The following is a 15,459-nucleotide window of genomic DNA, read 5'->3' on the forward strand; positions in this document are numbered from 1 at the left end:
CAACTTTAAAAACCCTGGCACAGACACTGAGAACTGGGATATCTTTGCCCCTTGATCACTCCAGCTGGAGTTCAGCTGTGACCAGCAGTGCTGCAGAATTTGAAGAGGCACGAATGGAGGGTGAAAGAGAGAAACATGCCAAGAGGAAGGCGTATCAAACCAACCCTGACCAGGACCGCCTACCGCAGTGGTTCTCAACCTGGGGTCCCTAGATGTTTTTGGCTTACAACTCCCAGAAATCCCAGCTAGTTTACCAGCTGTTAGGATTTCTGGGAGTTGTAGGCCAAAAACATCTGGGGACCCCAGGTTGAGAACCACTGGCCTTCCATCTGGAAACCAATGCCCTCACTGTGGGAGAAGATGCAGATCAAGAATTGGGCTCCACAGTCACCTATGGGCCCACAACCAGAACACCTACCTTGGAGGACCATCATCCTCGGACTATAAGGGATCGCCTAAGTAAGTAAGTTAGGAATTGTGGGAGTTGAAGTCCAAAACACCTGGAGGGCCCAAGTTTGCCCATGTCTACACAGTCAATGCTGTGGGATCCTGGGAGTTGTAGTTTGGTGAAGCACCAGCACAACCCCCAGGATTCCATAACATGTTTAAGTGGGTTCAAACTGCATTACTTTTGCAGTGTAGACGAACCCTTGGGAAACAAACGACTCTGTTTCTCTGAAATGTTTGTGTGGCAAGTTCCCCAAAACTCACCCTGCGTCGCGAAGGGACTTGACTGCCTTGCGGAGTAGATGTGGCCTGAGGAGATATCAGGCTGGAGCTGTGGGCAAACGGGGAGCTCCTCTGGAGGTGCGAAGGGATGAAGTCGTCCAGGCTGAGTCCCAGGTTGGCCTCGGGGGCCCCGGCCCTAGAGATGAGGCTGGGCATCTCTGCTGCGATGGAGGAGGAGGAGGAGGAGGAGGAGAGAGGGCCTCCAGGACCAAGACGAGGATGACGCTCACTAGACGAGATGCCCTGGGTGGGTAACAAAAGGAGAGGGTGGCTTTAATACAGTCCCCAAGTTATGAACAAGATAGGTTCTGTAGGTTTGTTCCTCGGGTGAATTTGTATGTAAGTCGGAACAGGTACATTTTCTAAGTGTAACTCCATATCTATAAATAAACATTTAATGTCTTGTCGAAGGCTTTCATGGCTGGAATCACTAGGTTCTTGTGGGTTTTTTCGGGCTATAGAGCCATGTTCTGGAGGCAATTTTTCTCCTGACGTTTCGCCTGCATCTATGGCAAGCATCCTCAGAGACCTGACTACCTCTGAGGATGCTTGCCATAGATGCAGGCGAAACGTCAGGAGAAATGCCTCTAGAACATGGCTCTATAGCCCGAAAAAACCCACAAGAACCTAAAAATGTAAGGTTCGTTTGTGGGATTGACGTAACTCAAAAACCACCGGGCGAATTGACACCAAATTAGGACACAAGGCACCTCTCAGGCCAACGAGTGACCATCACTCAGAAAAACACTGAAAAAATACATTACAATGCATGCATAAAACCATATATATATATATATATATATATATATATATATATATATATACACACACACACGCAAACACACATATACACAAATATATACACACATATATACACACCCAAAACACATATACACAGACTGGGCCACAGCAACTCGTGGCAGGGGACGGCTAGTCTATAAATAAAAATGTAATGTTCGTTTGTGGGATTGACGTAACTCAAAAACCACTGGGCGAATTGACACCAAATTAGGACACAAGACCCCTCTCAGGCCAACGAGTGACCATCACTCCTAAAACACTGAAAAATACATTACAATGCATGCACAAAACCACATATATATATATATATATATATATATATATATATATATATATACACACACACACACACACACACACACACACGCAAACACACATATACACAAATATATACACACATATATACACACCCAAAACACATATACACAGACTGGGCCACAGCAACTCATGGCAGGGGACGGCTAGTCTATAAATAAAAATGTAATGTTCGTTTGTGGGACTTACGTAACTCAAAAACCACTGGGCGAATTGACACCAAATTTGGACACAAGGCACCTCTCAGGCCAACGAGTGACCATCACTCAGAAAAACACTGAAAAAATACATTACAATGCATGCACAAAACCACACACACACACATACACACACACACACACACATATATATACGCAAACACACATATACACAAATATATACACACATATGGAGCCCCCGGTGGCGCAGTGGGTTAAAGCACTGAGCTGCTGAGCTTGTTGATCGAAAGGTCACAGGTTCGATACCAGGGAGTGGCGTGAGCTTCTGCTGTCAGCCCTAGCTTCTGCCAACCTAGCAGTTCGAAAACATGCAAATGTGAGTAGATCAATAGGTACCGCTCCGGCGGGAAGGTAACGGCGCTCCATGCAGTCATGCCAATGGCCACATGACCTTGGAGGTGTCTACGGACAGCGCTGGCTCTTCGGCTTAGAAATGGAGATGAGCACCAGAGTCCCAGAGTCAGACATGACTGGACTTAATGTCAGGGGACTACCTTTACCTTTACCTTATACACACATATACACACACCCAAAACATATATACACAGACTGGGCCACAGCAACTCGTGGCAGGGGATGGCTAGTCTATAAATAAAAATGTAATGTTCGTTTGTGGGATTAACAGAACTCAAAAACCACTGGGCGAATTGACACCAAAGTTGGATACAAGACACCTACTAACCTAAGGAGTGACCATCACTCAAAAAATGGATTTTGTCATATGGGAGTTGTAGTTGCTGGGATTTATAGTTCACCCACAATCAAAGAGCATATTGAACCCCACAAACGCGGGAATTGAACCAAACTTGGCACACAGTTCTCCCATCACTGTGGACTCAAACAATGAGAGATCTGGACCAAACTCTACACAAATACTCAATATGCCCAAATGTAAACACTGGTGGAGTTTGGGGGGAATAGAATCTTAACATTTGGGAGTTGTAGTTGCTTGGATTTATAGTTCACCTACAATCACAGAGCATTCTGAACTCCACCAATGATAGAATTGGGCCAAACCTCCCACACAGAACCCCCATGTGGGCCACAGCAATGCGTGGCAGGGGACGGCTAGTATATACATTAAAATGTAATGTTCGTTTGTGGGATTAACAGAACTCAAAAACCACTGGGTAAATTGACACCAAATTTGGACACAAGACACCTAACAACCCAATGTATGTCCTTCACTAAAAAAAATGATTTTGTCATTTGGGAGTTGTAGTTTGCTGGGATTTATAGTTCACCTACTATCAAAGAGCACTCTGAACCCCACCAACGATGGAATTGAACCAAATTTGGCACACAGTTCTCCCATGACCAAGAGAAAATACTGGAAGGGTTTGATGGGCAGAGTCCTTTGGTTTTGGAGTTGTAGTTCACCTACAATCAGAGATCACTGTGGACTCAAACAACGATTGATCTGGACCAAAGTTGGCACAAATACTCAATATGCCCAAATGTGAACATTGCTTAGGTTTGGGAAAATAGAATCTTGACATTTGGGAGTTGTAGTTGCTGGGATTTATAGTTCACCTACAATCACAGAGCATTGTGAACCCCACCAATGATAGAAATGGGCCAAACTCAGCACCCCCTGAATCAAAATCCTGGCTACGGGCCTGATCCTGCATATCAGATATCTCCATTACAATTCATAGGTAGGTAAAGGTTGTCCCATGACATTAAGTCCAGTCATGTCTGACTCTGGGGTGTGGTGCTCATCTCCATTTCTAAGCCGAAGAGCCAGCGTTGTCCGTAGACACCTCCAAGGTCATGTGGCGGGCATGGCTGCATGGAGCGCCGTTACAATTCATAACAACAGCAAAAACATATTTATGAAGAATGTTCTGGTTGGGGGTCACCACAACGTGAGGAACTGTATTAAGGGGTCGCGGCATTAGGAAGGATGAGGAACATTGCATTAAGAAGAACTTCCTGACAGAGTTTCCACCTTGGAGTCTGGTGCAGTTTTTGTAGGCTTGGATGGCCATCTGTTGGGCCTGCTTTGATTGTGTGTTCCTGCCTGGCAGAAAGGGTTGCACACTGGACGGACTTTGTGGTCTCCTCGAACTCTAGGAGTGTATGAGTTTGTTGCCCACACAGAAACCTTGGCTCCCTCTCCTCCCCCGTCCGGTCTTATGCGCCCGGGCAGGAATGCAGCTGTGCAACGGAGCACACTGTACAGCCTTGTTTGGGGCTGAATAATTAATGTGAAATGGGTTGCATTGTCACAGCGGAAGGCCAGACACAACAGGCATGCACCCCCTGCGCTGGCACAGGAACGTGGCCAGGCAGTGACCTTGCTGTGGGCAATGCACCAGCTGTGGGAAGACGGCTTGCTTCTCCGCCTTGCTCCTTTAACTCCCTGGCATCATTTTTGGTGTGAGAAGCTCCCTTGGGCAGCTTTGCAATGGAAAGGCCCATTTATCCTGCCACATCCCCATCTTGAGTCTGACTATATTGGAGGGAGGCTATCTTTGTAGACTGCAGTGGCTCCGCTTCTTCCCGGAGAGTCACTCCCAGTTGGTGAAGCTGGGGGATACCTGTTCGGACCTGTGGCCTTTGACCTGTGGGATAGAATCATAGAATTGGGCATATCGGGTCTTTGTGCCAAATGTGATCCAGTGAATGAAAATACATCCTGCATATCAGCATATTTACATTACGATTCATAACAGGAGCAAAATTGCAGTCATGGAGTATCAACAAAAATAATGTTATGCTTTTGGGTCACCACAACATATTAAGGAACTATATTAAGGGGTTGTAGTATTAGGATGGTTGAGAAACACTGATATAAGGGGGTTGGTTGAACCCTCGGTTTGCAAGTAAAACTGAATCGCCATGTTGCGATGCATGCCTAAGAATGTTTGGGAAGCTCCGATCTAGAGGTCAGTTTGGACAAAAAAAAAAGGGATAGATTTTCCCTGTTTAAGTTCATTCCCCACCATTTGATTTCCGAAGCTTTTTGCTGGGAACATGTGGAACTGGACGTGTCCAGAGCTCTATTCTCTCTGCGTATTTCCTGCATGGCTCCCAATGTGCCGCCACACCCCTGTTTTGCGCATGTTATCTAATCATCCCTTGGAGAGGGGTGCTCCTGAGGCCGCATCATTCCTTCCATGGGAATCAGAGACGGCAATGCCTCCATTTGGCTGCCAGACAAGGGCCTGATGGGAAGCCCAGAAATGGATCCAAGCCCTGCCGTTTGTGACCGGAGGCATCGAGAAGCGGTCCCCTGGGATCCCACATTCCAAAGCAATGTGTTCTTGAACATTTCCTGAAGATTCCAACGCATAAGCTATGTGAGCAAAAAGTACTTCCAGGATAGCACTGATAAGACACAGATAAAATACACAAGGCACCAAAATATCCAAAAGGCACCAGACCGTGTGTGTTCTTGGATGCTAAGCTGGGTCAGCCCTGGTGAGTACTTGGAAGGGAGACTGCTATAGGGGAGTAAATGCTCTAGGACATATTTCAGAGGAAGAATCTGGCAATTTACCTCCTTGCTTAAGGAAACCCATTTATTTATTATGCCAGGAGAAAAACAAACACTTGTATTGTAATTAAAAAACACTAAGTTTGCAAGCTTGGGTGTGACCCTGGACTCATCGCTGAGCCTGGAACCCCAGGTTTCAGCGGTGACCAGGGGAGCATTTGCACAGCTAAAGCTTGTGCGCCAGCTGCGCCCATACCTTGGGAAGTCTGACTTGGCCATGGTAGTCCACGCTCTGGTTACATCCCGTTTAGACTACTGCAACGCTCTCTACGTGGGGTTGCCTTTGAAGACAGCTCGGAAGCTCCAACTAGTCCAACGCTCGGCAGCCATGATTTTAACAGGAGCGGAGCGCAGGGAGCATACAACCCCCCTGTTGCGCCAACTCCACTGGCTACCAATCTGCTACCGGGCTGAATTCAAAGTGCTGGCGTTGGCCTTTAAAGCCCTAAACGGTTCCGGCCCAAGCTACCTATCTGACCGCATCTCTGCCTATGAACCCACGAGGAGTTTGAGATCTTCCGGGGAGACCCTGCTCTCGATCCCGCCTGCTTCTCAAGCTCGGCTGGCGGGGACGAGAGATAGGGCCTTCTCGGTGGTGGCTCCTCGGCTGTGGAACGCCCTTCATACGGACATTAGACTAGCACCATCTCTAATGGTATTCCGCAAAAAGGTGAAGACCTGGATGTTTGTGCAGGCGTTTGAGTAATTTAGTGCAATCTGGTAATGGAACATAGGAATGGAACAATGGACGACGAACCTGGACTACGCTTGGATGATGAGAAGATTGGGTACGGTTGTTTTTTGTAATAATTGTGCATTGTAATTGCTTTTTGGTAATTTATGGATAATGTGTTAAGTCAATTGTTATATGTTGTATGGAACCACTGCTGTTTCTACTGTTTTTACTGTTTGTGAACCGCTGTGAGTCGCCTTCGGGCTTGAGATACAGCCGTATAGAAGCAAAGTCAATAAATAAATAAATAAATAAATATTAAATGCCCTTGGAGTGCCTCTGGTGTTTCTGCAAGAAGATCCTCCATCGTGCATGTGGCAGGGCTCAGGGTGCATTGCAGCAGGTGGTCTGTAGTTTCCTCTTCTCCACACTTGCATGTCGTGGATTCCACTTTGTGGCCCCATTTCTGAAGGTTGGCTCTGCATCGGGTGGTGCCAGAGCGCAGTCTGTTCAGCGCCTTCCAAGTCACCCCGTCTTCTTCTGTGTGCCCAGGGGGGAGTCTCTCATCTGGTATCAGCCATTGATTGAGGTTCCGGGTTTGAGCCTGCCACTTTTGGACTCTCGCTTGCTGGGGTGTTCCAGTGAGTGTGTGTCGTCGCACCTGGGGGCTATTATTCTCAATGAAGGAGGGATGGACATGGCATCTTTCCCCCAGGGGATTGCTTCTTGCCCTCCTATGGACCTGTGCCTTCAGGGGGAGTGCAACCCCATTGAGCACAGGTTGCCACCCAATACCCCGGTCGGCCCTGCGACTGACCAGGAGGGCCTCTGTCTAGTCTGTTTAAAATAATCTTTATTAATTTTTCATAAAAACATACAGTAACTGGGTGGATAGGGTAGAAGTGGGGTATAAAGAAATAAGGGGGTAGAAGCATAGAAAGGATAGAGAGTAGTCTGATTTATGGCTACTGGAAATATATAGTGTGCCAGGTGTAGAAACGGAAATTTGAAAAAGATGATTGTGGGGGAAGTGGGGTTCTTCCTATTCGGAGGTTCTTCCTATTCCTTCATTCCTTCCCTCTATTTTACTTTTCCTCTTTCGTCTCTCTTCTGCTCTCCCCTAGTTTGTATTTTCTTTCGGCTCTTTCATGTGATTATTTTCATTTTTTTTTTCCTCTACTAAATATGTTGTTACTTGTTTCCAGTCTATTTCAGCTGTTGGAGTACCCTTTTTTTTGGAACGTATATAAGTTAATTTGTCCATATTTCTTATATCTAGGATCTTCGTTAGCCATTCCTCTTCCTCCGGGGGGTCTTTTTCTTTCCAATGTTTTGCATAAATTATTCTAGCTGCTGTCGTTAAGAGGAATAAGATTTTGTCCTTGTTTTTTTCCATTTTTATGTTATGCGTCCCTAATAAGAAGGTTTCTGGTTTCCAAGGTATATTTATTATTATTTGTTTATTTATTTATTTATTTACTGCATTTGTAGACCGCCGTTCTCAGCCCTAGGGCGACTCACGGCGGTGTACAACATATAAAAAAAACAGTTTACAAAAAAGGCAATATCACAAACAACAATAACAACATCACTATCAAAAATAATACAATTGCACTAAGTCATTCGCGACGTCTCATCATAGAATCACAATCCAATCTCGTTGTCCATATTCCGTTCCAATCGTCATTGCCAATTGTTGTAGCACTTAGTCAAACGCCTTCTCAAACAACCACGTCTTTAGTCTCTTGCGGAATGACATAAGGGAGGGCGCCTGTCTGATGTCTACAGGGAGGGTGTTCCACAGCCGGGGGGCCACCACCGAGAAGGCCCTATCCCTCGTCCCCGCCAGGCGTGCCTGCGAGGCAGGCGGGATCGAGAGAAGGGCCTCCCCAGACGATCTCGTGGGCTCATAGGCCGAGATGCGGTCAGACAGGTATTTTGGGCCGGAACCGTTTAGGGCTTTGTAGGCCAACACCAGCACCTTGAATTGGGCCCGGTAGCAGATCGGCAGCCAGTGGAGCTGAAACAACAAGGGCGTTGTGTGCTCCCTGCGTCCCGCTCCTGTTAGTAACATGGCTGCCACGCGCTGGACTAGCTGGAGCTTCCGGGCCGTCTTCAAAGGCAGCCCCACGTAGAGAGCGTTGCAGTAGTCAAGGCGGGATGTGACCAGAGCGTGTACTACCGTGGCCAATATATCAATCTTCATTATTCTTTGTAGTGATTTTTGTATTTTTTTTCCAAAAGTTTGTCGCTTTTAGGCAGGTCCACCATAGGTGGAAATATGTCCCTTCCTGTTTTCCACACTTCCAACATTTTGTGTTTGTGTTTTTGTTGAATTTCCCTAACCTATGTGGGGTTATATACCACCTTGGGACTATCTTAAACCAATTTTCTTTAAGTTCCATTGCCTCTGTCTTGTCTGGATTAAGCTTCAACCTGTTAGTCCTCATCCAGTCCATCACAGCTGTCAGACATTGATTCAGGATCTAGGAGGCTTCCTTGGAGTTTGGTGGAAATGAGTAGTAGAGTTGGGTGTCATCTGCGTACAGATAGATGGCACCCACCTCCAAAACTCCGGATAACCTCACCCAGCAGTTTCATGTAGATATTGAAAAGCATGGGGGATAGAATGGAACCTTGTGGCACCTCTAGATCTAAGGAAGTAATGCTACCCATTCTCTATTCTGCTTTGGTTAGACCACATCTGGAATATTGTGTCCAATTCTGGGCACCACAATTCAAGAGAGATATTGACTCTAAGCTGGAATGTGTCCAGAGGAGGGCGACTAAAATGATCCAGGGTCTGGAGAACAAGCCCTATGAGGAGCGGCTTAGGGAACTGGGCATGTTTAGCCTGAAGAAGAGAAGGCTGAGAGGAGATATGATAGCCATGTATAAATATGTGAGAGGAAGCCACAGGGAGGAGGAGGGAGCAAGCTTGGTTTCTGCTTCCCTGGAGACTAGGACGCAATGGAGGAATGGCTTCAAACTACGAGATTCCATCTGAACATTAGGAAGAACTTCCTGACTGTGAGAGCCGTTCAGCAGTGGAACTCTCTGCCCCGGAGTGTGGTGGAGGCTCCTTCTTTGGAAGCTTTGAAGCAGAGGCTGGGTGGCCATCTGTCAGGGGTGATTTGAATGCAATATTCCTGCTTCTTGGCAGAATGGGGTTGGACTGGATGATGGCCCAGGAGGTCTCTTCCAACTCTTTGATTCTAGGATTCTATGATTCCTGTTCAAGTTTAACTAGTTATACATGCCTGATTGTGGACTTAGTTACCTCTAGATTGGACTATTGCAATGCGCTCTATGTGGGGCTGCCCTTGAAGATGGTCTGGAAATTCCAACTGGTCCAACGGGCGGCAGCCAGACTACTAACTGGTGCAAATCACAGAGAGCAGTCAACCCTCCTGTTTAAGGAGCTCCACTGGCTGCCATTTATCTTCTGGTCCCAATTCAAGGTGCAGGTTTTGACCTACAAAGCCCTGAACGGTTTAGGACCTGCCTACCTGCATGACCACATTTCCGTCTACAAACCCACACGGCCTTCAATCTTCCGGAGAGGCTCTTCTCTCGCTCCTGCCCTCATCGCAAGTGCAACTTATGGGGATGAGAGAAAGAGCCTTCTCTGTGGTGGCCCCCGGGCTCTGGAATTCGCTCCCCAGAGATATTATGCAAGCCCCCACCCTGGCAATAAGGCGTCTGAAAACTTGGACATTCCAGTGTGCCTTCAGTGATTGAATGTAAGCTACCCCCTACCAAACTCTGCACAAAATGACCTCAGAAGCACTTTATTTGATGGTTCGTGCAATTGAATCCTTCCTCATCCTTGGATCCCCTCCCTGGTTTTTACTTTGTCCTGTCTCCCAGTGTTTTAAAATGTTATCTTTGAATCTGGCCCTGCCCAGTGTAATAATTTGTGTTTTAATGTTTGATTTTATGCTGCTGTGTCGCTTATTTATATTGGTTTTGCATATTATGTAATTTATTTTCTGATTTGCTGTTGTGTTTTTGTGTTTATATTGTGTTTACTGTATTTGTGCTGGTACGGCTGTACCAGGAGCTCCAACTTCCTTTTCTTTCTTTGAGTGTTTGCCTGTATTCCAAAGTTCCATGCATTTTACAATAAGGTGGCTTCTCTTGGTTTGCAATTATAGGGCCAACGACCCATCAATCACTTTTGAAGTTTTGGATCCGCCCCTTTCCCCAGGGCTCTGGGAGGAGAGGGAGCCATTTTAGGTCAGTCTTGCACTGGAAAGCTTAGCTACAGGACGTGGATTAGCTCCACCTGTAGAGAAGCTTCGTTTCTCACAACATCCGGGGGAAAACAGTTCCAAAGGATTCCAGCTGGAGAATCTACAAAGCCTTGCCTGGTAGGTCTACTTGGGACCCAAGAAGCACTTTGGAGCCAGGAGTAGAGCCCACACCAGCAAAGTTTAGAAAGTAGATTGCCCAAGGAGGGGTTAAAAAGGGTTTTCCTCTTAAAGAAAAGAAACAGTTCATGAAGCCAGTTGCCTGTCCCTTGTGGACAAGATTAAGAAAAGCCTTGAAGCATTGGTTTGATTTGTTGAAGATCTGAGAAGTATTGGATTGTTGAAGACTTAAGCAATAATAAAGGAACCAGCCGCTTTTTGAATAGTACAGAGCCCAGTGGAAGATTGACGGATGTGTTCAATAACATTATCATGACAGGTTGCAGCTCCTTCTATGATTGCTACAAATTGCAGGTTCAGGAGAACTAACCAAACGCAGCGCCCAGACACGCATCAAGGAACATGAAAGGCACTGCAGACTACTTCAACCAGAGAAGTCAGCCATAGCAGAGCACCTGATGAACCAGCCTGGACACAGCATATTATTTGAGAACACAGAAATGCTGGACCACACCAACAACCACCATGTCAGACTACACAGAGAAGCCATTGAAATCCACAAGAAGTATGTGGACAATTTGAACAGAAAGGAAGAGACCATGAAAATGAACAAAATCTGGCTACCAGTATTAAAAAAACTCTAAAATTATAACAGCTAAACAACAGAGAGGAAGAAACCAGGCACAGATTAACACCTCCCAGCAACAGATTTTCCCAGGTTCAGGGAGGCCTTCAAATGCTAATGAAGGTGATTAGCTAAACATTCACACCTAATTGCAGCAGGGAAGAGCTCCTTGCTCCACCCCAGCCATTCCACAGATATATAAACCCATTGTCCTAATTCCAACAGACCTCTACCTCTGAGGATGCTTGCCATAGATGCAGGCGAAACGTCAGGAGAAATGCCTCTAGAACATGGCCCTATAGCCCGAAAAAACCCACAAGAACAGAATAATAAAGGACTTTGTTAAACCTTTCAAGCTTCTAAAGACTCTGTATAGGGAAATCCTTAGGGCCTCTCAGCTGAAGCACCCCAGCTTCCCGCTGGGCACAAAGAGCACGTCCTGTTCAAAAGCCAACTGCTATAGGCCCAGCGCATGACAGCATAGTATTGATGGGCGTGGCCTTATGTAAGCCACCCCGAGTCCCCTTGGGGAGATGGACGTGGAGTATAAATAAAGTTTTATTATTGTTGTTACTGTTATTATTATGCTATATCTGTAATTTCTGGCTGTTCCTGGACTTTTTCACGTCTGAAACTTTACGAGACTTTTGGATCATTGTTTGGTTATCACCTGTTGTTAAACCTTTTTGGATTCTATATCTTCCTTTCTTACTTCTTGGGAGGAGAGCAAGGTCCAGTCTCGATAAAATAGTGAAGAGTAGAGACATCAGACTGGCAACAGAGATCCATTGCCTAGTCCAAGCCATGGTCTTCCCTGTAGTCACCTACGGATGTGAGAGCTGGACCTTCGGGAAGGCTGAGCGGAGGAAGATCGATGCTTTTGAGCTGTGGTGTTGGAGGAAAGTTCTGAGAGTGCCTTAGACTGCGAGAAGATCCAACCAGTCCATCCTCCAGGAAAGAAAGCCCGGCTAAAGCTCATTGGAGGGAAAGATACTACAGACAAAGTGGAAGTCCTTTGAATGCCACATCATGAGGAGACAGCAAAGCCTAGAGAAGGGAATGATGCTGGGGAAAGGGGAAGGCAAAAGGAAGAGGGGCCGACCAAGGGCAAGATGGATGGATGGCATCCTTGAAGGGACTGGACTGACCTTGAAGGAGACCCTGGGGGTGGTAACGGCCGACAGGGAGCTCTGGCGTGGGCTGGTCCATGAGGTCACGAAGAGTCGGAGACGACTGAACGAATGAACAACAACAACATCTTCCTTTCTTAGTCCTGATTTTTTCTATCCTGCATATCCTGCATATACGTTTTTTTTACACTAAACTGTTTGCTTCTGTTCCTGGACGCTTGTGGTCACAGGCGTTTCCATGCTTGGAGTGCAAGAGCATCCCATACAAAGCTGGATGATACTCTGAGGAAGGTGGTCTGAAAATGGGAGGAACAACACTTTTCAAGATCTGCAGATGCCACCACGAGACTAACTGAAAAGATGTGGCAGGATTCCCGATGAAAGTCACGGAAGAAAGGGCAAAGGTAGCTGGACAGTTGAACATTAATATAACGAAAACAAGGCCCAGAGATGACTCACGCGGCTTCACATGAGATAATGAAGACACTGAGATAGTTAAAGATCTCCTTGGCTCAGTCATTAGTCAAAATCAAGACTTGTATTTTAAGAAAAACCAGCATGATACAATCACAGGATCCTCGAGTTGGAAGAGACCTCGTTGGCCATCCAGTCCAACCCCATTCTGCCAAGAAGCAAGAAAATTGCATTCAAAGCACCCCCGACAGATGGCCATCCAGCCTCTGCTTCAAAGCCTCCAAAGAAGGAGCCTCCACCACACTCCCTCCGGGGCAGAGAGTTCCACTGCTGAACAGCTCTCACATAGAATCCTAGAGTTGGAAGAGACCTCGTGGGCCATCATCCAGTCCAACCCCATTCTGCCAAGAAGCAGGAATATTGCATTCAAAGCACCCCTGACAGATGGCCATCCAGCCTCTGTTTCAAAGCCTCCAAAGAAGGAGCCTCCACCACACTCCGGGGCAGAGAGTTCCACTGCTGAACAGCTCTCACATAGAATCCTAGAGTTGGACAAGACCTGGTGGGCCATCCAGTCCAACCCCATTCTGCCAAGAAGCAGGGAAATTGCATTCAAAGCACCCCTGACAGATGGCCATCCAGCCTCTGTTTCAAAGCCTCCAAAGAAGGAGCCTCCACCACACTCCAGGGCAGAGAGTTCCACTGCTGAACAGTTCTCACATAGAATCCTACAGTTGGACGAGACCTGGTGGGCCATCCAGTCCAACCCCATTCTGCCAAGAAGCAAGAAAATTGCATTCAAAGCACCCCCGACAGATGGCCATCCAGCCTCTGCTTCAAAGCCTCCAAAGAAGGAGCCTCCACCACACTCCTTTTGGGGCAGAGAGTTCCACTGCTGAACAGCTCTCACATAGAATCCTAGAGTTGGAAGAGACCTGGTGGGCCATCTAGTCCAACCCCATTCTGCCAAGAAGCAGGAAAATTGCATTCAAAGCACCCCCGACAGATGGCCATCCAGCCTCTGCTTCAAAGCTTCCATGATATAGTGGCCAATGTGCTAGACTTGGATTCACTCTTGGGAATGCAAAATACTTTTGCCCTTTGGTTTGCAGCAATGGAGGCAATCTAGGGAAGAAGAAGGAAAGTGGAAAGGGGTAAGACAGTGGTTCTCAACCTTCCTAATGCCACGGCCCCTTAATCCGGTTCCTCCTGTTGTGGAGACCCCCAACCAGAACATTATTTTTGTTGCTACTCTGTAACTGTCAATTTGCTACTGTTATGAACTGTCATGTATGCAGGATGTATTTTCATTAACTAGACCAAATTTGGCACAAACACCCAATACGCCCAAATTTGAATACTGGTGGGGTTGGGCAAGGGATTGATTTTGTCTTTTAGGAGTTGTAGTTGCTAGGATTTATAGTTCACCTACAATCAAAGAGCATCCTGAACTCCAACAACAATGGAATCAAACCAAACTTCCCACACAGAACGCCACCAAAGACCAACAAAAAATACTGCAAGGGTTCAGTGGGCATTGAGCTTGAATTTTGGAGTTGTAGTTTACCTACATTCAGAGAGCACTGTGGACTCAAAACAATGACGGATCTGGACCAAACTTGGCACAAATATTCAGTATGCCCAAATGTGAACACTGGTGGAATTTGGGAAAAATAGACCTTGACATTTGGGAGTTGTTGTTGCTGGGATTTATAGTTCACCTACAATCAAAGAGCATCCCGAACTCCACCAACAATGGAAATGAACCAAGTTTGGACAAGAGAACTCCCATGGTCAAAAGAAAATATTGGAAGGGTTTGGAGGGGGGGGCATTGACCTTGAATTTTGGAGTTGTAGTTCACCAATATCCAGAGAACGCTGTGGACTCAAACAATGAAGGATCTGGACCAAACTTGGCAGGAATACTCAATAGGCCCAAATGTGAACACTGGTGGAGTTTGGTGGAAATCAGCTTTGACCTTTGGGAGCTGTAGTTGCTGGGATTTATAGTTCACCTACAAAGAGCCCCTTGAACCCCACCAACAATAGAATTGGGCCAAACTCCCCACACAGAACCCCCATGCCTTGAAGAAACTTGCTGGTGCAAGCCTCCCTCCAGCCTCGCACGCTCTCCCTCACCATGCACATGTGCATCATGCTGCCACGTGCTGAGCATGCCTGCTCTCCCCTCTCTTCTTGGAGTCTCAGAAACAGCCCTCCCCTTGACTGAGAGGCTCTCATAGAATCCAAGAGTTGGAAGAGACCTCCTGGGCCATCATCCAGTCCAACCCCATTCTGCCAAGAAGCAGGAATATTGCATTCAAATCACCCCTGACAGATGGACATCCAGCCTCTGTTTCAAAGCCTCCAAAGAAGGAGCCTCCACCACACTCCGGGGCAGAGAGTTCCGCTGCTGAACGGCTCTCACAGTCAGGAAGTTCTTCCTCGTGTTCAGGTGGAATCTCCTCTCTTGGAGTTTGAAGCCATTGTTCCATTGCGTCCTATCCAATCACAGAGGAGGAGGGCTTTGGGTGGGAGGATTTACCATCTGTTTCCAAAAAGGAAGAGAAGACCAGGCAGAGGGATCTTCAGATTTCTCTGCCAAAAGGGTTCCTAAGACCATCAGAAATATATGTTTTCCGGTGGTCTTTGGTGACCCCTCTGAAACCCCTCGCAATC

General features: G+C 46.8%; 1 protein-coding gene across 1 annotated transcript in view; it reads right to left on the minus strand.

Annotated features, from left to right (window-relative positions):
- SORBS3 (sorbin and SH3 domain containing 3) overlaps nt 1-968 on the minus strand; it is a 93,010-nt gene extending 92,042 nt beyond the window's left edge. The window contains exon 1 of the mRNA XM_067470618.1: nt 712-968. Coding sequence (XP_067326719.1) covers nt 712-885 — 174 coding nt within the window. The 5' untranslated portion in view covers nt 886-968. The remainder of the gene's footprint in view (nt 1-711) is intronic.
- Nucleotides 969-15,459: the final 14,491 nt, after the last annotated feature.

This window comes from Anolis sagrei, chromosome 7 (assembly GCF_037176765.1).
Source record: "Anolis sagrei isolate rAnoSag1 chromosome 7, rAnoSag1.mat, whole genome shotgun sequence".
NCBI classification, from domain to species: Eukaryota; Metazoa; Chordata; class Lepidosauria; order Squamata; family Dactyloidae; genus Anolis; species Anolis sagrei.